General features: G+C 37.6%; 1 protein-coding gene across 1 annotated transcript in view; it reads left to right on the top strand.

Annotated features, from left to right (window-relative positions):
- Nucleotides 1-1,519: 1,519 nt before the first annotated feature.
- Nucleotides 1,520-25,709, top strand: part of roraa (RAR-related orphan receptor A, paralog a) — a 436,248-nt gene continuing 412,058 nt past the window's right edge. Inside the window, exon 1 of the mRNA XM_057835948.1 lies at nt 1,520-1,848. Within this exon, the coding sequence (XP_057691931.1) occupies nt 1,695-1,848 (154 nt within the window). The 5' untranslated portion in view covers nt 1,520-1,694. The remainder of the gene's footprint in view (nt 1,849-25,709) is intronic.

Below are 25,709 nucleotides of genomic sequence, written 5' to 3'. Positions count from 1 at the left end.
CGGAGACTTGATTACACACATTTGGATTCTATTTATCATCATCGGTCATTTAGGACAACATTGGATCATTCAGAGATCCTCACTGAACTTCTGGAGTGAGTTTGCTGCACTGAAAGTAAAGGGGCAGAATAATATTGCACGCCCCACTTTTCAGTTTTTTATTTGTTAAAAAAGTTTCAATTATCCAATAAATGTTGTTCCACTTCACGATTGTGTCCCACTTGTTGTTGATTCTTGACAAAAAAAATTAAATTTCATATCTTTATGTTTGAAGCCTGAAATGTGGCGAAAGGTTGCAAGATTCAAGGGGGCCGAATACTTTTGCAAGGCACTGTGTATCAATTGGTAGCACTACGCACAGTCATGGTTCCACTTTCCATCATGCATTTGGGCATGGCTCCAGTATCATTTACTGAAAGCTCAACAAATACACTAGATGGCAATATTTAGTCACAATATACAAAGTCAAAAGTCTTTCTATCCGTGGATCCCTCTCACAGAAAGAAGTTTAATAATGTAAATGCCATCTTGAGGATTTATTGTCATAATAAACAAATACAGTACTTATGTACTGTATGTTGAATGTATATATTCGTCTGAGTTTTATTCATTTTTTTCTAAATGCATTGCCAAAATGTATATGATCGGGAAAAAATATCGGGATTGATTGGAATTGAATCGGGAGCAAAAAAAAGCAATCGGATCGGGAAATATCGGGATCGGCAGATACTCAAACTAAAACGATTGGGATCGGATCAGGAGCAAAAAAACATGATCGGAACAACCCTAATAATTATGATTTAAAATAAAAAATAAAAAACTTGAAATACAATACTTTATTAAGCCAAATAGCTCTCTTTCTTGAAAAGCTGCATTATTCATGTTCTGTCTAATACAGTTTCAGAAAGATGATCAGAGTTACTTCCAGACGGTGGAAGCATTACACAAGACAGTCCACGTGTGCGTGCCTAAATGGGCGTGTAGGCCTCGTGATCACATGAGGCAGCATGCTGGTTTAAATCGTAGCAACAAGCCGTGCACAGCATGCTGGTTGCCACGGTGCCGCTTGACGGCAGTTGTTTACGACTGCGTTTCTCAAAAAGGAGAAGTTTCCTGTCAAACTGCTGTCAGTCGCTACTTTCAGCAGCGAAGCTTGCATGTATTCCGGTCCAAACCAAAGTCACTTTGGTTTGAGGCGCATTTCAAATGAGTTTCTGCAACGCTTCACGTTTTTGAAGCACTGAGATCTACTCTGATGAGTTTTTACAAGTGCAGCACAGCACAGCAGCAGCCTGCTGTGGGTGGCATAATCACGACCTCTCGAACGAAATTAAACTATTCACAGGCGGAATGCAGAGGTCGATGTCGTGTAATGATAGTAAGAAGGTGTCATTAACGTGTAAAAGTGCACTGGCTCAATCATTATGGACTACTTACAAGGCCTCGCGTGCATTCCTCGTTCTATTGACAACCTCTCCCTCCTTTTTTAGAGTTTGTATGAGCGGAGCGCTCACTAGCGCTGCCAGTGGACAATCAGACCCGCACACCCACCTCCACACGCTCGCATTTCTCATTTTCTTACTTCTACTCCAAATTTCATCGCTGAGGCTTGGTGGCGCGGAGCAAAAACAACATCGGAGAGAACATTGTTAGAAGTGCACGCCGCAGCGAGGCAGCGAAACACCGCATCCAACATGGAGTCCCCGCCTGATCCAGCGAGCGACCCGGGCAACAGCGCCTCGGAGCCGGCTACCCCGGTCAGGGAAACCCCGGTAAGCCTGGAGACGCTCCGGAAAGCGGACCATCCAGCCCCGGTTCGAAGGCAGACCTGCTCGAGCACCAATAGAGGTGAGTGAGGTTGTGGAGAAATGTAGCGACCCTTTTGGGGGCTGTGGAACTTCCGAATGAATTAAATAGCTCCGGTGAAATAACTGCACAGTGTATCAAGCATGGAGCCGCTTTCATTCGGGTGGGAGCAGCGCTTTATTATCTCATTGTAACGTCTCGTTGCGTGTTTTCTGCCGTCCACTCTGCAATGACATCTCAAAACATAATATCGGAAACGAGCGGTCTCTATCTTTGATAAATTAAAAGCAATATTTTATGGACAGCGAATGCCATCCGGGCTGGGTGTCAAAACTTTGCAAACTGTGGACCGGTTTATCGATCCATCTTCACGTGGACGTGGGTCAAGATCCCACGGTCGAGCGTGTGATTGAAATGACACCTCATATGGTATCATCACCGTGCGTAAAAAGGCGGCTGGCAGATGGATTTGGTTGTCTTTTACGCACCGCGTGGAAAACCTCACACAGTGGGCCTTCGATTTATAGAAGTGAGCGTGAATTAATGCGTGGACTGTCTCATTTGGACCCATCCGTGTTGTACACTCAGTACAGTAGACAGTTTAACCACACCCCCTCCGTATCCTCTCCTCGTCCAAGTTCAAAAGCTTTGTACTGTTTCCCCCTGACTAAGCTGAGTGGATGTCCATACTTGACATAAAAATGATATCACGAAGTGCCGTACACTGACAATTCATTCCACGGTGTTTTCTGTACACGTGCGCGCGCCCTCGTCTTCCTGCCGTGTATATTTAGAGTGTGATATGGGGAATGTGGAATGTGAGCTGGTTATGTAACAGGTTTAGCCATAAACACAGGCGCGCGCGCAAACTCAGAGTTAGAAATCATCATATAATCGCCAGTTTGGAGATTTTTTTCGTTCTCACCACTTTACCGGCACTTTTGGAGCTCATGTTTGGTGAAATAAAAGCACCCCTCCAGTATTTACACAGCACCGGGGGGGGGGGGGGGGGGGGGGGGGGGGGGAAGTGTGTGACTTGTGGCTTGGCACAGGCTGACTGAGCTCTTATGTAACAGCAGGGTAAAGACAGGTAGTTGGGAAGCCCGGATTGATTTTTTTCCCCCTTCTCCCCTCTTTTCACGAGTCTGACTTTGAGAGTCTCCTAACCTGCTGACCCACATTCACCCCCCACCAACCTATTTTATGCAGGCGGTTAAATTGTGTCTGGGAAAGAGAAGGAACGACAGGGAAAAAGAACGCCTCTTGCCTGTTATGTAATGCTGAGTAGGGAGAAAGAAAAAGCACACGCATGTTAAACCCCTCCTGCTTTGAATGAGTCGTCCTGCTGTTCGGTCTGAAGGAAGGTTGAGCGAATGCAAGAGAAGTCAGTTGTCTTAGATAACTTTTTATATTATTTCAAAACTTGCCAGAGCAACTCTTATGTGAAATAGATTGCTATTTAAATTGCTAAATGCAATCAATTGAATTGATTGTTTTGCTCTCAGAGCAGTTAAATGAGTATTCCAGTCAATCACAAATCACAAGAAGTTGTTTTTAAATGCCTCTCAGATTTGAGGAGTTAGTGGAAAAAGAGTAGACCATTGATTCGTAGGCCATCTCTCAGGATCTTTAAGTGGATGTCTGCAAATTTGATCGCTGTAATGGCAATCTGTTGTTGTTGTCACTGTCACCTAATCGATAGCCACTTTGATGGTGGATTGCAGACAAAAAGCAGAACACATTGGTTTGAAGAAGATGTTTAATTTGGGTAGTGATGTGGTCAAGATGAAGAAATGTTCCGTCAAAGTAGGGCTGCACAATCTGCACAATATCTAAAAATAGGGCTTCAGTTATCGATTATTTCAGGAATCGATTAATCTATCAATTATTCAGTGCGAATAATGGAGTAATCGGATTAGGAATATTTAATTTGTTGCAGAATAAATTTTAGGAGATGTAAAACAATGCTTGCTAAGATTGCACTTTTAAAAGAGCATTAAATGCGAACACAAAATAACATTTCCAAGCGTTTCTTCAAATTATGCAGAATTGCACTTTCATTTGAAAATAAAAATACCTGATCTTATCTTCAAATGGTATTAAAAATCAAATTAATGACGATCTCAGTACAACAAAAGAACAATTGGCTAACTTGCATAGCAAAAGCCCGTTAGCTTAAATGCTATAAAATGCAAACTTTTTTTTTTTTTAACAATCCTCTTAACAAATTGTTCAAACACATGTTCCCACAAAAAACAGCTAAATATACCTATAAACTAAATTACAAATGAAAAAAAAAAACTAGGGCTGTCAAACGATTACAATATTTAATCGAGTTAATTACAGCTTAAAAATTAATTAATCGTAATTAATCGCAATTCAAACCATCTATAAAATATGCCATATTTTTCTGTAAATTATTGTTGGAATGGAAAGATAAGACACAAGACGGATATATACATTCAACATACGGTACATAAGTACTGTATTTGTTTATTATAACAATAAATCAGCAAGATGGCATTAACATTACTAACATTCTGTTAAAGCGATCCATGGATAGAAAGACATGTAGTTCTTAAAAGATACATGTTAGTACAAGTTATAGAAATTTTTTATTAAAACACTCTTAATGTTTTCGTTTTAATAAATTTTGTAAAATTTTCAATCAAAAAATAAACTAGTAGCTCGCCATTGTTGATGTCAATAATTACACAATGCTCATGGGTAGGCATGTGCCGGTATGAGATTTTCACGGTACGATAACCATGAGCAAAAATACCGCGGTTTCACGGTATCACGATATTGCCATTATAGCTCCAAAATTGTGAGATATATGGGTTTAAAAAAAAAAAAAAAAAAAAAAAAAAAAATCCATTGAACAGGATTTTTTCAAAACATATTTGCAATTTGGAACATGAATATAATGTGAGAATAAATAAATTAACAAAAAATAACAAATATTATATAAAATTAAAATAAATAGAACCTAGACTATACCCAGAGCCACAGCTCAAGTTGCTCAATATTAGAGTAAGAACAAAATAATTGCCATAAAAAGTAAAAACACTTCTAAATAAAATTAAAAATATATACTGTATGACTTTTTTTTGAGGGGGAAGCTCAAGTGAAGTTTCGCCATTTTCAGCCAATGTGTCAACTCTAGTCTACATGATGCCATGCCTTTGTGTTAAAAAGAACAAAGAATTCATAAGTTAATAAGTTAGTTAAAAATGTATAAGTTAGTTTTATAAATTAGTTAAAATGTAAATATTGTTGAGGAAAGGTTTCATCTAAAAAAAAAAAAAAAAAAAAAAAAAATATGAGGAGTGAGGCCTCCTCTCTCAATTAGCGATCTTTGACGCGATTCTTTTTCTTTCCCCCCTTCATTCAAGCTTTTCTCTCACTCAGCGGCTGTGAGACATAAAAGAAGCTGCTCTCCCAGCTTAGCCTAGGCTAACATTCGTCTTTATAAGTTTTAGTTAGTTTGTATATTGAATTTGAAAGGAAAATGTGTGTTTTGTTTTTGGCGAACTTTTTAATGGTGCTACTGCTATCCTGTTGAACCTAATCACACGTGGAAAAATACAATTGTACAACGTTTTAAATGTATTTATTTGTATATTTCACCACGATTTGAGAGCTCAATAAATTGAAGAAAAGTACGCCTTGTGTTTGGAGGATTTGTTTTTGGGTTTGCTGGCTGTTCAGTGACACTCACGGCAACAAATGGGAAGGGGTGAGCGGTGCCGCACCAAGCCACTTCAGCTGCATTTTGGCACATGAAAAATAGCGACTACCGTACTGAGGTATGACGGAAAATTTTAGTGGTTTTGAAACCGCAACGTTTTCACACCACGGTAAACCGTGAAACCGGTAACCGACACATGTCTACTCATGGGTGCTGAAAGCCATAAAATCAGTCGAACCCAAGTGCCAGCAGAGGGCGAAAAAACACCAAAAAAACACAAGTAACAAGTGCACATTACACTGTGCTGTCATTTTAATCTGTTTGAGCGGGGCCTGTGCGTTAAATTCGTCAAATATTTTAACGTGATTAGTTAAAACAATTAATTACCGCTCGTTAACGCGATAATTTTGACAGCCCTAAAAAAACATTAGCTTTTGTTGGTGTCCATGTTAAATGAGTTATGTCATATTCACTGTTGCCACTAGAGGGCAGTGTATCCATCCAAATCAATGAAACTAAATGCAAACACTTTCAAAACATACCATCATAACGCCACTCTAATTACACGCACACTCGAAGCAGCAAATTTTGATTTGAATCAAATTATTCGAGCTAATTGATAAATCGTTGCGGCACTAATCGACATCGCGATAATATCTTGTGCAATATGCGCATCGCAAACACTCATAATAATATAATACATGTACATCTTAAAAGGTGCTTTAAATTAAGCGCATTTTTATTCTATGCTTTGTTGAATGCTTTCGGCATTTATTCCAGTCTGATCCATTAGAATGGACTTTAAATGCGCACTGCCATCCACCCTTTTGCAAACTGTTCCCGTATTGGCTCGAGCATTATAAAATGTTGAAGAGTTATGCATTTTTATTTTTTTCACTTGCAGGTTTATGGCAATGCTTATTTTGTTTAGCGGCCCACAGGTTAAGAATCCCAGATATAAAATACATTATTACAGCTGGTATTGTTTTTGTAAAGTGGGTCTATAAATAAAGATGAATAGATATCCTGTCCTTATACATATTCAATAGTCAAATTCCATTTGCCCTGTGGTTATACAGTGTGTGGCGCTGGTGCAGCCATGCAGATAACATATATAAAGTAAATACGGTGAAAAGATACACAGTAGAACATTTTGACAGTGCTGCAGTGAGAAACTTTTTCACATAGTAGACAGAATATATGCATGTGAGGATTGTTATATCATCTTTCTGTATAAAATGCTACACAATTTGTTATTTGAACGTTTTTCCGGCTATTCAATATTCCGTCTTTGGCATTTTGGCATTATGTGTTAGCATTGATCAAGTGCTATTGGGCTTTTTCAAGATGAAGCTATGCATTTGCTTAAATGTCAAATGTGTAATTCTCTTTGTTTTATGTTACCTTTACTGTAGACTTCAACTTCGATTTTGCTGCAATTCACCACACCACACACTCAGGGAGAAAATAGTAAATATCAACTACTCTGGGTGTTGAGTTTCGGTATAAGAACATTCAGATGTAGGTGTTAATGTGATTTTGTCCTTATTTAAAAGGCTGATGGTTCATTTATTATAGACAAGCTTTGAAGTGAGTATCTAGCTTAACCAAGAACCCATAAGAAAGGAGGTGGGGTTGCCAGTCTGATCAGGGACAGTTTTCAATGCACGAATATTTCATGTGGTCAGTTTGATTCCTTTGAATATATTGTCATTCAGCTAAAAAGCCCATGCAGCGCTGTCTTGGTAACAATTTAGAGACCACCAAAGTATAACACAATGTTTTTTGATGAGTTTACCAAAATACTGTCTTCTGTCTGCATGGACTTTGATTGTGTTGTTTTAGTGGGTGACTTTAACATTCATGTTGATAATCCTGAAGAAGGATGTGCTAGAGAGCTTTTAAATATTTTGGATACATTTGGTTTATCTCAGCATGTCACAGTTCCAACACACAACAGAGGGCACATACTGGACTTAATAATATCCAAATATATCCAATATCTCAGAGATGTTTTAACATCTCTCAGGTCACAGTGAATGATGTTGCTCTGTCTGATCACTACTGCATTATGTTTAAAATGACCACCTCTGTCCATCCTCTGAGAAGGGAAACAGAGGTTATTAGGAAGCGTTACATAAGTGATAACACTTGTGCGTTATTCACACAGGCCTATGCCTCACCATTAACCCCTACAACAGCTCTAGTGGATGAACTTGTAACTAGTTTCAGTTCCAGTGTGATGACTGTAATTGACACTATTGCCCCGATTAAGAAAAAAACTTTGTCAAGAAAGAAGAGGTCACCCTGGAGAAATGCCATACTAGCTTTAAAACAAAACCAAGATTGTAGACGAGCAGAACGCAGATGGCGAAAAAACAAACTCCTAGTTTTTTATGATATCTACAAAGAGAGTCTTCGCAAATACAACCAGGAACTGAAAAATGCTAGACAGTCATATTTTTCAGAGATCATTAGTAGAAACACCAACAATACTCGAACACTATTTTCTGTAAACCCACAAGCATCAATACCTCAGGAATTGGCATCTGAGGTGTCCTGTAATGATTTCGCAGCATTCTTTACACACAAAGTACTAAACATTAGACAGACTGTGTGCAACTCCAGATTACACTAAATGCCTCCCAAAATGTCCCCCACGTCAATCTTAGACAGTTTGGCCTCTTGGACTATGCCACTTTAATGGAAATTGTGTCAAAATTAAAGCCCACAACATGCTGCCTTGACATCCTTCCTTCAAACTTTTTCAAAACTGTTTTTCATTGCATAGCCCCAGACATACTTCAGATTATAAATACTTCTCTCCAAACAGGAGAGTTTCCACAGACTTTAAAAACTGCAGTAATAAAACCTCTCCTAAAAAAACCTAATCTGGATACCTCAACCATTAGCAATTACAGGCCAATATCAAATCTGACATTCCTGAGGAAAATTATCGAAAGGGTTGTGTTCGAACAGATCCAGACTTTTATGATGCAAAACAATCTTTTTAACTCATTTCAGTCTGGATTTCGACCTCAACACAGCACCAAGACCGTGGTTATCAAAGTCCTAAATGATATTCGTCGGAATACCGATGCAGGCAAATCATCTGTTCTGTTACTATTGGATCTCAGCGCCGCATTCGACACGGTTGATCACAACATACTACTCAGCAGATTGGAACAGTGGGTAGGGCTTACTGACACTATTCTTCAGTGGTTCACATCCTATTTACATGATAGGGATTTCTTTGTGGCAATCGGAAACTATCAGTCAGAACGAACCAAATTCACGTGTGGAGTCCCTCAAGGGTCAATTCTTGGACCACTCTTATTTAACATCTATATGCTTCCGTTAGCTCAGATAATGGAACAGTATGACATCTCCTATCATGCCTATGCAGATGACACACAACTGTACATTTCTGTGTCCCCACATGATTATAGTCCCTTAGTCTCCCTGAGTAAATGCATTCATCAAATCAATTAATGGATGTGCCAGAATTTTCTCCAGTTAAATGTGGAGAAGACAGAGGTGATCATTTTTGGGCCAAAAAAGGCAAGGTCAAAGATAAGCAGGCAACTTAGCACAATGTCACTTACAGCTACAAATCAAGTCAGAAACCTTGGCGTAATTATTGACTCAGACCTAAAATTTGATAGCCATCTAAAGTCCGTCACTAAATCCGCTTATTACCACCTAAAAAATATAACCAGAATTAAGGGGCTTCTGACTCAACAAGACATGGAAAAACTTATGCATGCATTCATTTTCAGCAGATTGGACTATTGCAACAGTATATTTACAGGTCTTGATAAAAAATCAGTCAGGAAGCTGCAGCTAGTACAGAATGCTGCGGCCAGAGTCCTCACAAATACAAGGAAGCTGGACCACATTACACCGGTTTTGAAATCGCTACACTGGCTTCCAGTGAGTCAAAGGATAGACTATAAAATACTACTGCTCGTTTACAAAACACTTAATGGCCTTGGACCAAAATACATGCTTGACTTGTTAGATTCCTATGAGACATCTAGACCCCTAAGGTCATCAGGAACCGGTCTTCTGCATGTTCCAAGAACAAGAACCAAGCAGGGTGAGGCAGCATTTAGTTATTATGCTCCTCACCTCTGGAACAAGTTACCTGAACGTCTGAAGTATGCTCAAACTGTTAGCTCTTTTAAATCAGGGCTAAAAACGCTTTTGTTTAGCACTGCATATCCATAACTGGCTATATATTTCAATCTACCTGCTTTCTATTCCTCTTGTGCTTATCTCCATTGCTGATTTCAATTATTATTAGTAGTAGTAGTTTTTGTTTTAATTTTATTGTTGTTTTATTTTTATTTATTTATTTTTATTCTATTTGTGATTAAATGCGATCTTTTGTCTTGGTTTTTACGTTGTATTGATTTAAATGTGATTTTTATGATCTTCATGTGATGTAAAGCACTTTGAATTGCCTTGTGTTGAATTGTGCTATATAAATAAATTTGCCTTTGCCTTTGCCTTAAAAGTTAAGGCTACTCTATTATTTTTTTTAAAGGTATGGGTACGTTTCTCTTTGAATACTCCCATTTTGAGTGTAATAATGCAGCCAGATAATAAAAACGCAGTCGTTGTTGAGTTTCTTTGTCGTCGCTGAACTCATATTGTTGTTCTGACGCAGACTAATAATTGCGACTGAGTCACAGCGACTCTGCTGGTTGTGGCACCATTAGTGGTAGTGTGCAACATTTTAACTGGGAGGGTTTGCATCAGAGGCGTTACCAGTGGGGGGCGGGGGTGGGCAGTGCCCACCCATGGACACACTCTGCCCACTGAAAGAAAACTGGATGTAATACTAACGGTTGTCTGGGCACCGCGTATGGTATCCCATTCATATAGTACTGATGTGTTCTAAGTTTTAACCTTTGCGTTGTTACCTCCTCTTTCACTTAAAAAAAAAAAAAAAAAAAAAAAAAAAAAAATGTTGGGTTTGTTCCTAGGAGGCACTACACACATTTACGCATATTATTATTATTATTATTATTTTTATTTTTTATTTTTTATTTTTTTTACATTTTATCAAAGTTTTCACCAGTGTTCACCTGGCTGTTGAGTTTGGGGAGTTTTGAAGCATTCTAAGGGGGTCAAATTGAGCTTAAAGGGACTGTGGAACAAAGAATAACTATAATAATAATAATAAAACCGAGGAACCACAATAGGTTACCAAAAAAACACATTGTCACCTGCATGTCCATACTGTTCAGTTATGGATGTGTTCTAAGTCAAATAAAATCAAATAAACTTTTATTTGTTTAGACCAAATCACAACAACAGTCATCTCAAGGAGAAAACAAAACATGTTTTAAGGTGCAGGAGCCCGACACTGGATTTCGACCTACTTGAGCATTGTAGCTTTTTTTTTTGCCCACTCCCCCAGGTAATACTAATGCCCACCCACACCTGACATCCTGGTAACACCACTGGTTTGCATTAAATGATGATGTTTTTGTGCTATTAATGGCATTAGACAGCCAATCCATTTTGACTGAGATGGCTGAAAGTGATAATTCACTGCCAATTGCAACAAATTAGTTAATTAACAGTCCAACATAATTGACAGCATTCATAGCAATCAATGAATAAGTACCCATTTATAGTGGATGCACTGATCTAAAAATAATCCAGGATTCTGGTCACCCACAGCTTGGATTTAAAAACTATTTCCCGCCCACAAAGTAATGAAAAATGAAATGCCCTATAAAGTGTTAAGCAGTTGGTATGAGAACCAGTACCTCCAAATCTGAGCCTATGGTACTCAGTTGGAAAAAGGGTCTCCAGGCTTTCCCTTAGAGACAGACTGAGAATCTCGGTCATTTGGGAAGGACTCTGAGTAGTGCAGCTGCTCCTCCGCATTGAGAGGAGCCAGATGAGGAGGCTGGGGCATCTTGTTAGGATTCCTCCTGGACACTTGATGAGGTGTTCTGCACATGTCCCCTATGAGAGGAAGCCCCGGGGACCACATAGAATGCGCTAGAGAGACTTCATCTCTTGCTTGGCCTGGGGATTGTCTCAATATGCCCCTAGAAGAGGTGAACAAAGTGGGAAGTCTGGGATTCCGTACATAAGCTGCTATCCCCTCTAGCCCGCTCTGGAAAGCTTATTGTGTTTCTAACCTTCAGTGGCATAATACATCACTATATCACATTCAAATTCAACAACTACTGCAATAAAATTGCTGGAAATTAGTTTGGAAATATCCCTCAGCATACTCATATTTCATCAAAGTGCTCATTTTTAAGCACAGCTTGTAATAACGTTTCAGCAGTTTGTAAGACTTTTAGAAGTAGTCTTAAGTGATTTGCATGTAGAAAATAAATCAAACCGGACATTACAACTTCATGGCTGATTGAAAAGTTATCATCTCCTGTGAATGGATTTAGCAGTTTTATTTTTGGACTGTGAGAGATCATAGTGCTCATAGTTTTACCATTCGTTTTGTTGTCCCTGCTTCTCAGTGGATATGGTGCAGTAAAGCAAAAGATATTTTAAAAATAAATGATTTAAATGAGTCCCCCACCCCTCGAGAAGCTTGCCTTGGAGCTTTTCGGCCACTTAACCGGACAGAAATCTCACTTAGTATAATCTCAAATTCAGTGAGTTGCAAGAAAATAATACAGGTGTTCGACTAAGCCTTTTGTGTTTCATATGATATTAAATTTAATTTTTTCACTGTTTTCCTTCAAGACACTTTACTGAAACGTTTTGTTTTTGAAGCCAAGACACAGGATTGATTGGCGATAAATTCTTAGCTCGTGTTGTCCACAGGCCAGTAAACATCTGTTGACCCACCTGGCAAAATGTGCTTCTCTTTGCTTTGTGGGCAGTGACATCTGGTCTCAGTTTAGACTTTGGCACCACTCCTGTAGAGGAATACAAATATAAGGTTCTCTGCTTTCAAATTTCAAAGGTCAATTTGCATTTAAGTTGCAGAGTGCTCATCTATGGAGGATGTGACTTTCAACGAAATGTGCTCAGATTCATCTTTTTTCATATGTAAGGCTCTCTCTGCTCTCTTCCTGTGTCTGAAGACAAAAGTTTAAGTCTCGACTGTTATTTTGGATTTTCAAGTTTCAAGATTAAATTGCAGTTTTTAGCCCTTTTTGAAATACTTTTGAAATATATTTTATCCAACGGGAATGTACAAACTGAGGTAGTAATGCCTGGTTTTGAATACATCTGATAATGATAAAAAGGTGTTTTACTTTTTTTTTTTTTAATGTAATGAACGGTACATACAGTAAACAAATATTGTTTATTTTCCTTGTAGTGCCAACATCCCAACAAATCTTATAAACATACGATACTTTTAAAATTGAAAACACAAATTGTCATGTTGCGCCGGAGCTGATGTAATCCCCTGCATGTAAAAACACCTCAAACTAAGTATTAATACATGATGAATTGGATTGTTGAATGAAATATTTTTGATAGAGGATGCTGTTTTGGTCAATTTTTGTTGCCTGATTATGTTTCACAAATGACTGATTGCACCTCGGCTCCCACACGCTTCTTTCCTCACAACAACGTGGTTTATTATTGTCTGCATCCTTAATGAGACGGATAAAACAATTGACTTGATGAAAAATAGATAGGTTTCCATAGCTTTGAAACAGCGGATAATCAAAAACATATCTCAACACAGTGAACAACTTTAAACCACTTGTTTCTGGTGTCTGTTACTCACTCTATCTACCCTTTCCTCTTGCCCTCCACTGACATTGCACTGAACTACGTATCACTCATGACTTAGTGTCACTGCATAATTTCTCGGTACACGATGTTAAACAAAAACGAGTAGTATACAATATTTCTTTTTTTTTCTCGTTTTTCTTTTGGTTTTCACACTTTTTTCTTTTACAGTTAGCAAAACATATACTGGGGGAATAGTTTGATTGCAGTTAATTTTTAATGATGGATTCATTCTGTGTTTTCTGTTGTGACGACAAGGTGTTAGTCTTTTAAGTACTCTGTTTAAGTGAATCTGTGTTTTCTGTTGTGACGACAAGGTGTTAGTCTTTTAAGTACCGGTACTCTATTTAAGTGAAACAAGCTATGTTGAACATTGAAAATAAAACACATTGACAAAATGGAATCAGGGCTGTTCCTGACCAAATTGGCACCCTAGGCCAGTGTTTTTCCAACCTTTTCTGAGTAACGGCACATTTTTACATTGGAAAAAATCTCGCGGCACACCACAAACCAAAAATGTTCCAGAACTACTTTCTGTACAGTATATTTAATTATAAAATAATTTCTTAGTATTTATACATACTCAGTGTGAAACTTGAGCCTGTTTAGATGAACACAAAGCCGATATCCTGGCAGGAATCTTGTTCAACAGCTCTATCCCTCACTGTATCTTCAATAGCAGTTAGGCTTGAAAAGCCCAGAATTATCAGAGGCACTTTAGTAATGTCTTTGACCGCATAAGGGCCGAGCATCTCGCTGACAATGGCTTTGCAGACAGGTAGTATTAATGTCCCTGCCAAAGTGTGGGACTTTTTGGATTTAGCAACAAGTTCAGCAACAAGCTAACTTCCTTTGAGAGCTTTCTCATTTACTTTTGTAGTTTTTCTCAAAAAAGTTGCTTATTTCTCTGTGTTTTCACAAAGGCGAACAAAATAATCCATAGTTTAAAGCGAAGGGTGTTTTGTTTGGAGATGACGTTTAAGCTTGCATGGCCCACCCCCCTATTTTCACCACATATATTTAAACACTAACACTGAAAAAGCACATTATCTCTTTGTAATTTATTATATAAAAAAGACAACAACAAACAAGTGCAGAAATTAAAAGAAAAATGCTCTAATAACTATTTAAAAGCACAGATAAAAACACTTCAAAAGCAAATGAATAAAATGAATTACAATTGTTATTGCAATATGATTAACACCCACACACACAAACCTATATAAAGACACACAGAACACTTTAAAATGCAACGTTTTTTTTTTCACCTTGACCTTTAACCTTACTCACCTTGTCTTCACTGATGCAAAAGCATCTATTGCACTTTCATATGACAGTTGTTTTCGAAGGTGCACTTCTTTCCTGGACTTGGTGGGCTTGGACTTAGTGCTGATGTGGATAAGTTCGCTATAAAAGATTGACCCAGGATGTACAGAGGTAGAAGGAAAATACTGTATATCAGAAGAGCATCTACAAAGAGAAGAAAGTGGAATGTTACATTATATTAGTCAAATAGCTGTTGATTGTGAAACCAGCATGACATAACCATAATAGCGCCTAAATTCTTGCAGCCGACTGTACCTGCCTATTGGATCCGGCCACTATCTTTGAGGGGCATAGTTAAAAGGAAATAAATTCTTGAAGCACTGCAACTGCACAGGACTATCCAATAATAATGAATTAAATAATATATGATAGCAAAAACATAAATAAATAAACTGAATACTTTTTTAGGGCTGTCAAAATTATTGCGTTAACGGGCGGTAATTAATTTTTTGAATTAATCACATTAAAATATTTGACCTCAATTAACACACATGCCCCGCTCAAACAGATTAAAATGACAGCAGTGTCATTTCTACTTGTTGTGTTTTTTTTTTTGTGTTTTGTCGCCCTCTGCTGGCGCTTGGGTGCAACTGATTTTATGGGTTTCAGCCTGACACAACAGTTTCAGTCTGTTTCACAATGAACATTGTGTCATTATTGACATCAACAATGGCGAGTTTATTTTCTGATTGAAAATTTTACAAACTTTATTGAAACGAAAACATTAGGAGGGGTTTTAATATAAAATTTCTGTAACTTGTACTAACATTTATCTTTTAAGAACTACAAGTCTTTCTATCCATGGATCGCTTTAACAGAATGTTAATGTTAATGCCATTTTGCTGATTTATTGTTATGATAAACTAATACAGTACTTATATACAGTATGTTGAATGTCCAACAAAAATTTACAGAAAAATATGGCATATTTTATAGATGGTTTGAATTGCGATTAATTACAATTAATTCATTTTTAAGCTGTGATTAACTCGATTAAAAAATTTTAATCGTTTGACAGCCCTAATTTTTTTACATGAACGTGATCGCTATTGAAATGAATTAATGACACATTTAATAACAAATGTTTGCATTTAAATCCGTGGCACTTTTAGTCCTCCATACCGCAGACCTTTGAAATTATTTACTGCATATTTAATGGTGTATTTATTTAATTAACCTTGGCACTTTTAGGCAAGGCAAATTTATTTGAAAAGCACAATTTAACACAAGGTAAAAGTGGTTCACATCACATGAAAATAATCAAGACGATTTTAGTCCCCCATACACTTTGTCCAAATTTCTCTAAAATGGGAGGAGGAGTAAATTTAAATGAAACTAATCCACAGCTGGCTGAATACTGAAAATATTTCTAAAACAACAGCCTGGCTAATGATACAGTATAATTTTTCTTTAGCAATAAATCATATCAACTCTATGTGAATAATCGCTTGCTTGCAGTTGCGCAAAGTATACGTGCTTATGCTGTTGGAAAAAATCATCACAACAAACCTCTGTTTTTCTTCACGGTTATGCTCTCTTCTTTCTTTTTCTTCTGACCCGGAGGGCTTTTGTCTTTTCATGAAGTTGACTTGTCACTGTAACGTCGCTCAATTGGAGAGGCTAAAAATAGCACCTTCAGGTAGCTCGCTGGTCTGCTGAGTGGTGAGACTAGGGTCTGTGGTGAAATTATCGCATCACAGGAAAAGTAAAACGGGCAGAAGGCACACTAGAAAAATGATTTCATTATTATTTAAAGATTTATTACGAATGGTTTTGTTGTTCTTTTGTTTCATTGTTTTGTATAATTTTTTTGAATATTTTTCTTGACGCCCTTTTCGACGCTGCTGTGCCCTTAGGCATTTGCCTAGCTCGCCATATGGGCTTGGATTAAAAAAAATATATATATATTTATTTGAATTATTTTTATCTTTTTAATGTATAAATACTAGGGCTGTCAAACCATTAAAATTCTAAAACGAGTTAATCACAGCTTAAAAATTAATCGTAATTAATCGCAATTCAAACCATCTATAAAATATGCCATATTTTTCTGTAAATTATTGTTGGAATGGAAAGATAAGACACAACATATATACATTCAACATACTGTACATAAGTACTGTATTTGTTTATTATAACAATAAATCACAAGATGGCATTAACATTATTAACATTCTGTTAAAGCGATCCATGGATAGAAAGACTTGGAGTTCTTAAAAGATAAATGTTAGTACAAGTTATAGAAATTTTATATTAAAACCCTTCTTAATGTTTTCGTTTTAATAAAATTTGTAAAACTTTCAATCAAAAAAATAAACTAGTAGCTCGCCATTGTTGATGTCAATAATTACACAATGGTGCTGAAACCCATAAAATCAGTCGCACCCAAGTGCAAGCAGAGGGCGACAAAACACAAAAAAAACACAAGTAAAAAGTCCACATGACACTGTGCTGTCATTGTTATCTGTTTGAGCGGGGCATGTGCGTTAAATGCGTCAAATATTTTAACGTGATTAATTTAAAAAATTAATTACCGCCAGTTAACGCGATGATTTTGACAGCCCTAATAAATACTTAATCCACCAAAGCATGATGGAAAAGACTGGTTATTGCATTTGTCGATTTAAAATGGGTCCTACACACTAATGCCGTGTTTCACCTCCCACCCAAAAAGGAAACCCATTGCCAGTTCACACCGAAGTTGAAAAATCCCAGTCCCTAGCTTTAAAGTTTTTTGGAATCCATAATATGACTTTCTTGAGCCCATATGCTTTTAATCAGTATGGATACTTATTTTAAGTGTTGTGGATGTCACAGTTAATTTAAACTGACATATTACAAGACGTTTACACGGCGCAGGAAACGTAAGACAGGAAATGACAAATTAATGACCCGCAAATACAACAATATTGCAGTCCTACTGCATTTATTGGTTTTGCTGAGTGAACTCTGTTTGTAATAAAAACCTTAAAATGATTTATTGAAGTAAAGTTGAGGTTTAGTAAAGATTTATAGGCAGTTGAACGTTTACGAATGGGGGACGCTTTTCTTTGCATTGTTGTGACTGACTGTAACAAATAAAGCTGAGGCGCATTATGGGAAATCAAATTGGCTGAATTTCAGCAGCACACGATCAAATGTATTTTTGATCATATCTACAAGTTTTACTCATCAGTTGTAATATATTTGTTGGAATTTGTTTTTTTTGTTGTTGAGACCCACAGGTAGGTGATAACTGGGCTAATGATAGAAACTTAAGAATCTTTCATATAATTACGGTATATTTCAACAAACTTTCTTTAGTTTGCTTTGTCTAATAGTTTATTCAATTCATGACAGTTTCTTTTATAATAGGAAGCAAAAATATTATGGTGTTGTTGCATTTTTGTCATGATCTGTGATTTTATAGGATAAATTACGCATTTCATTTGCCGTTGTGTCTCAATGAAAGTTTATATACACCACATCAAACTTACTCTATTCCAGATGTAAAAGTTGTTGTAATGTGGGACAGTTTATTTTGGAGTTTGAATCACCAGTGGCTTCAAACTGGGGCTGGCGAGTAACTTTTGACTGGTGATAGACACCAGATTTGAAGGGAAATCTCCTGTGGTGAATGACGGCTCAGATCTATGGCCCATTTACAGAAGTTGGTATGCAAGTTAGTAATGACCGGAAATACTCCAGATGCATTATTGGAGGATGTTAAAGGCGTCTAAATTTAATGTTGTACACTGTGACCTGGGCGCTGGTGGCACTTGGCTCGGTTTTGCTCTGCGTCCTTCTGACACAACGTAGGCCCCTCAGAAGGGGCCTGTGTTAAAAAAAGGGTGCTGAGAGGGATGTAAAGGCTCATTCAAAGTGAGTCTTATGTCACATCCAGAGCCCAGCCTTTCATATCTTCCACTATGTGAAGAGCTCCCTAGCAGGTAGGCAGGCTTGTCAAGCTCCAGCGCTCGCTTGGGACATATGACCAGCAGCCATCATGTCTTTGAACCACATCACACTACACACACATGTTCTGCATCATGTCATGTGCGTCGAGTCATGTGGGCTTCATGCTGTTGTGAGTGTATGCCTACTCGAGGAGGAAGAAAAAAAAAACACAGAATCTTTACTATTTTCATCGATGCTGCAAAACACTTACACATGGCAAAAGACTCAATGTGTGCGGATTTCACAACAGGAAGCTTCAATGTTGTTAACAGTCATCTCAAATCTCAGAAGCCTGTTGAACATGTTTTCATCTAGCTCAGGAGTGGGCACTCTATTCCACAAAAGGCCGCAATAGGCATGTGCCTGTATGATATTCTGACGGTATGATAACCTTAAAGTGCCTGTGACACGAAAAAGTATGTTTACTTCATAATACACGGGGGATTTTATGCTCCTGAATGAAATGGACCACTTGGATGTGTGAAGAAGCCATCAACATATTTATTCAATTTTTTTAATCCCGCGCTACAAAAATGACTGACTTCCAGCTTCGGTCTTGCATTGAGGAGGGGGGCGCTGTGACGTGTTCGGGAGAAGGAGTCCTCTTCACTATACAGCAGTACTAACTGTTATAGGAGAAGGACTAAGGATTCAGCTGATTTTGCGGATTAATTCGTTTATTTTTCGCATCACGCCATCCAAACGGCTGCAGAAAAATCTTGCTGTACGAGGGAGAGGCATTGTGAGCTTTTTTGTGGTTTCAAAAAGTTCCCATTCACCAGTGGATATTGGCCAAAACAAGTCCTACTACTGTGGAACGATGGGCTTGCATTTTGTGGCTGACATGCTCCTTGTCCCCTCGGCCGATGGCTTGTCGCACCCCCCCCCCCCCCCCCCCGGAAAGCACGATACTCGGGTTATTGCCCTCTTCATGTGCCCTATGAGTCTCTTGCTGTTTATTACTTTGCCGTGTAGTAAAGCATTATTTTTGCCATATTCGTGTTAACCATTTGGCAGTTACACACCCACCGACGTCGGCCGGTTTGTCCGGCGGTCATTGTCCAGCTGCTTCCCACAAACGAGCCCTCTGCTCTCAGCAGGGGAACGACGAGCACTTACTTGTTCGTCGGGCAGGTTGCCGATCTGTGAAGACAATCGACAACCCAGGCGTCATGTGAAATGATCCGGGCTAGTTATGTGTGATTTTCCTCTTCGAAGACTTTGAAAAATCACTCTGTTCAGGTTAGCATGTCGGCTATCACGCCTCTTGGTTTGTTTACATTCTCCGAAGCTGTGAAGGGAAATGACATAAGCCCGACTTAAGTGGCATAAAATATCGTTCGGGAGGTGCGACAGTAAAGGTGAAGTAGACAGTTTTGACCATTATGGAGTAATTTTGCCATGTCGCCCTGAATAAATGCATTTTTATTATTTCATATTCCATTTAGCACAAGACTGTTATTTGTCATGACCATGCCATTTATTTAGCTATTGTGGAAAAATACTTGGATGAAAAGAATATCCTGTAAAAATATTGGAGTAGAGAGACTGAAACAATGACATTTTGCGGCTCTCTTCGTCTCGTTTTCCTTGTTCTAAATAATTCCCCCTCAATGGGCTGAATATTAAAACCGATGAGCCCATTCTCCCGCTGACATCATCCATGTTGGGGACGCTAGAGCCCTATAATAGTAGGCGTGGCTAACCGGCAGATCAAAAGACTTCTCGTCATCTGCGCTTTGCTAAATAAATTGTTGTGTATAGTTGAATCGTCTCAAAATATGATTCTAATTTACATAATAATGCTATTTAAGACTTTTTTTCCTCCTGTCGTACGAACTTTAAGCCAAAATATCACAGTTTCACGGTATCACAGTATTGCAATTACAGCTCTAAAATACTGTATGATACTTTGAGATATCTGGGTTTAAAAAAAAAAAACTGACAAAAACTGGTCCGTTGAACAGGATTTTTTTTCAAACCATATGAGCAATTTGGAATATAAGTATAATGTTAAGTTAAAATACATGAAAAAAAAAATGTTAAAATTAAAATAAATGCAGTCCTAAAGGTGAGCCTAAACCCACAGCCACAGCTCAACTTTGTTACCATCCGAAAAAAAAAAAAAAAAAAAAAAAAAAAGAATTATTTTCCATAAACAGCATGTGTGTATGACTCGTATTATATTTACATTATACCCACACTGTCTTTCTCAACACAGACAATTGCCAGAGACAAAAAAAACACGTTTTACCACCACTTACGGACGGTATGACAGAAAAGTTTTGCGGTTATGAAACCTTGACGTTTTCATTCCACAGTATACCTTAAAGCCGGTAATCGGCACATACCTAGGCCACAGTGGGTGCGGGTTTTTGTTTTCAACCCGTGAAGAGGATACTTTTTCACCAATCTGGTGTTTTACAAGTGCAATCAGTTGATTGCAGTCAGGTGCTTCTTGTTTCCGCGAGGCCCCTCAATTGTTAACCTGCCTGTGCTGGATCACTTGTCACAAAGACCAGGATCCACTGTAGCCCTTGAGGACAAGTTTGCCCACCCTTGATCTAGCTAGTTCCCATCAACATCGTTGTTGTGATCTCAAATGCTGTTTATTGTGCATGTGTTGGTGAAGGGCAGAAGAATATTTAGCATGTCTTTTACATTAACTCAAATTATACATTCATTGCAGTCTTATGAAAGACAAGTAGATGAATTATTCTTTTAATCAAAGATTTAATTTTTACTATATTTTTATTTTTTATTTTACCGTACTGGCCCGAATATAAGACGGTGTTTTTTGCATTGAAATAAGACTGAAAAAGAGGGGGTCGTCTTATATTCGCGGTCTAGACATCATACCCATTCATGACGCTAGATGGCGCCAGATATCATTGAAGCGATGTTCTGTCATGACAGATCTCAGCTACGCTCCCCATTCACGACGCTAGATGGCGCCAGATATCATTGAAGCGATGTTCTGTCATGACAGATCTCAGCTACTCTCAAGTTTAAGCAGTTTGCACTATTTAATTGCAATGTTTTTCCTCATTCAGATTTGTTTCAAGACTACAGTTACAGTTAGACTTCACTTTAATGGTTAATGCAGTTATTACAATTTTGTTGTTTCATCACAATAGATTGGTTTATTTACATTTCAAAAACCAGAAGCCATTCATTTACGAATGTGAGTGCACTTTAGTTTACATATTTAAATGTTCAAATATTAAGATTTGAATGAGGCAAAATAACATGCTTTTTCTCTCAAATATATTGTTATACTCATTTGTTTCGGGTGTACTGTAATTATTTTCTGTATAAAAATTAATTTGGTGTTCAAAAAGTCTTTTTTCTAACTTGAGTCTTGAAAAAGAGGGGGTCGTCTTTTAATCAGGGCCGTCTTATATTCGGGCCAATACGGTATTCATTTAATATTTTTACTTCACACTCAAACGTAAATCTCTCTGTATGTAATGTTGAAATTCTCACCCATGCTCTTAGCCATTGTCATTTTCAATATATCGAATTCGATGCTATTCATGAACAAACTTTATTAATCACCCCCAATAAACAAAAAAACTTTGGGAGATAAAGCAACATGAAAAAATCAGTGTCATTTCTCTTGGCTTGATGACTTATATTGGAATAACAAGCGCGACTTAATCTCATAAATAAAAAAGGGAAGCGATACGGATCCGTCCCCTCCAGGTACTGGCGCCACTTAATCGAATTAGCTCCACTCGGAGGCTTGACGGGCTCTTCAAACACCCCTGGTGACTTTTGAGTGCCGATTACAATCAGCTACTATTTTCAGCTTTGATTAAAATCTGGTGAGGTTGGTCACTGTTTTTTTGCAGCACAGAACTGACTAATGCGGTTAGTTAAACAATACCAACTCTTAGGTGTTAATTATGTGTGCATAAGTCCTATTCAAGTAGAATTATGAAACATTTTAATTATTAAATTTGACTTGTTTGGATTGAACTATTCTGGAAGAAAACATTTTGTTTGTTTTATAATTTACTGTTACGTTACATCTCTATTAATTATATTGCCCTTCACTTTTTCTCATTTGGAACCCTTGACAACTTTGGTTGGCTGTTTTGCAATTGCTGTCAAAACACAAATCAGTTCCTTTTGTTAATTTTACAAGCTTGCTTTGAATATGAATAAGTCACATGAGATGTTATGTGATTTGGACTGAGCTTGTGTTTGCCGATTGATCGCTTTAGGAGGGCCACCCAGAAGGCGTCGCGGCGGCAGCATGGCGCTCCATCAGTGACGTGATGTCGCCATGCTGCTTTCTGACAGTGATTGAAAGAAGGAGTCACCAGCCCCTCTTCTTCTCACTGACAAATATCCTCCATGTGATCAATCGCTATTTGCAGCTTTATCTGACTAATGCAGTACTTAAGAGTCAATAATTAACTGCGCGCGGGGGTTGTTAAAAGCCTATTTTTACGTGACAGACAGAAATAGGCATGCAGAAAAGAGACGACGAAGGCCTTGGGGTGATGCCGATAGTGGCGTATCTGGCAGACGTCGCTCGTGTGGTGCACTGTGAACATATCAAGCGCTTGACAATCTCTGTTACAAATGCAGTATTATTGCACTTGCTTTCAAGTTCTAATAAAGTTTGAAGCTTCAAATGGGCTCCGTGAAGAAAAGGTGATTCGAGAAGAAAAGTTTCACTTCATTCTGCGATTGTCAGACAGTGAAGTTTGTAACACCGTTGTGTAAAAGTGTTCTTTCGTGTTGTGTTACTGTTACAACATTCGCTGCTTGTGATGCTCATTAATTTCTGCTAGCTCCACTTGCGGTGTTTGCACGCTCTTTGCTGGCGCAGTGCCTCATGTCTGAAGAGCCACTTCATCTCTGTCAGGGCCAGGTGGAATTTTGTTGCACACTTCTAATTGGACAAAGTGCCTTTCATACACTGAACCATCCTCCACACATCCGATCATCAAACCAGGTGTCAACTGGAGGTTCTCACCTCTTTCTTCCTCTTTTGCACTTCTTTGTTGTGCTACTTTTTGTTATTCAATTTGATTCAATATGTATAGTATTATTTATATACAAATAAAACCACAATTCAAAAACCTGCATTTTCTGTTTACTTAGGTTATCTTTGTGTGATAGTTAACTTTGATGATCTTAAATATTAAAGAGGGGAACTATAAAAAAAAAAAAAAAATGAATGGGTGACAATACATTTCACAAAACTGATAAAACAAAATTATTGAGATTTTCTGCATTGTATAGATGTATACTAGTAGCTTAGGGTTATGAAAAAGTTATGGCGGAAAACAGACAAGACTGAAAAAGCAGTTTCTGCTCTTGCACTCCTCTTTAAAAGAAACTGCTGAATTTTAAGCCAAAACAACTGTTGTGTTTGATAGAACAATATGTCTATATGCTGCCATAGCGAATTCATGGTGCATTAAGCCCTGAAACTATTTTTCATTTTTCCGTTTTACCCTGAAAACCCACGTTTACAGACGTGCGCAACCGCTTTTGCTTAAACCTAGCCATTAAACGAAGGTAATTAATTATATTTATTATTCAAAATATCTGTCGGTTTTAGCTTAGAATCATTAATTGATGTCTCATATTTCGTTAAAAAAAAAAAACTACTTTAAAAAATTATTCACATATTTTAAACTTTTAAACAAATCATGTCACAATGACAAAAATGACGTCTGTAAAAAAGTCTACCTCATAAGAATCGCTTAATTTTTTTTTTTTTTTTTGTTACCGTCGCATTTTCTCCGATATGTTAGATGATAAATAATCGATCAAAACCCAAAAAAATTGGGAAAAAAAGTTTAAAAGGGTAAATTTATGAAAAAGAAAATCTTGACCACTCCTTGCTGTCTGCGATTTCTGCATCGCGACCCTTGGTACAGTATATTACCATGTTTCACCCATAAAATCCCCCAAAAATCCAGCTGTGGCCATTCACAGCTGCGTCTTGTCACTCACTGATAGATGCTACATTGAGTTTTTGGATCGAAACAAGCTAAGTATGCGATAATATCTCGTTAAAGTCATAGTGTCTGTAATTCTGCTCTCGCGTGCTCTCACCTCCAGATAGGGTTTTGCTGTTTAAAAAACATTATTTTTTTTTAAATGCCCTCTTGTTCAAATTTTTTCTTCCCCTAGAAAATGGAGATTTTAAGCTTTCCAATGATGTATCACACAAGCATATCGGACAATTTTGAAAGTTGGCTAAATTGGGGGTCTTAGAGCGGAACTTCAAGTCACCTGATTGTTTTCTGCCTTATACTTTCTTTCAACTTCGATAGATAATGAGGGGTGAAAGTGGCTAGAATTTCATGCCGGAACTCCCCGACACGAAGGTCGCCACGGAGCCAGATTTTTTTTTAATTCATCAATTTATTTTTTTCTTACATTTTTTTTTGGGGGGGGGGGTGTCAAACCTCTTAAACTACTGAAATGCAAAGAAAAGTGTTTTAGCACAGTTATTTCCATAACACATACCAAAACTGATTTTCATTCAAAACTACTTTTTCAGTGATTTGCAAAATAAAAGAAAACAAAAACAGCGATAACCCCATCCTCCAGTTCCTAATTTTTATTTTCCCTCATTTCCTCACATACTAAATGCCAAATCCCAATTTTAACTACTTAAGAATATAGGATGTATATTAAAATTGAAGTTAATGTAAACATTTACTTTTTTTTATTATTTTTTTGAAATAACAAAAATATAAGTAACATACATTCAGAAAAATAAGTACAAATGACTTATATTATGCAGAGTGAAATGGAAAATATTTTGAAGATCATGCAAACATTGACTTTTGTAAATCATAAGGAAATGAATAAAACCCCTAACATAAATGAACAAATTTAAGTACAAAGTGCACATTGACAGCTAAGATGTTATGAACCTCCCCATCAGAGCAAATAAAACTAAATATGATAAATAAGCCTCCTCAAGTCTTTCGTTGCTCTTAAAGATCTGATCCATTTTATGTTGCATTGCCCTTTTTTTGTCGCATCAATTCAACAACCTTCTTTTTTTTTTTTTTTTTGCTGTTCCAGAAAACATGCACATTTGAACCAATCAGAGCTAACTATCTCTGCTGATCACATGTCAGTATGACAGCCAGTTGAACGAATGAATGAGTCCAAGCGTTTTGCTTTGCTGCGTGTATTTGCACATTGACGTGACTCATCATCGTCAGAC

Source organism: Corythoichthys intestinalis, chromosome 5 (genome assembly GCF_030265065.1).
Source record: "Corythoichthys intestinalis isolate RoL2023-P3 chromosome 5, ASM3026506v1, whole genome shotgun sequence".
NCBI classification, from domain to species: domain Eukaryota; kingdom Metazoa; phylum Chordata; class Actinopteri; order Syngnathiformes; family Syngnathidae; genus Corythoichthys; species Corythoichthys intestinalis.
The sequence above is the reverse complement of the archived record's forward strand: the minus strand, read 5'-3'. Positions and strand labels throughout refer to the sequence as shown.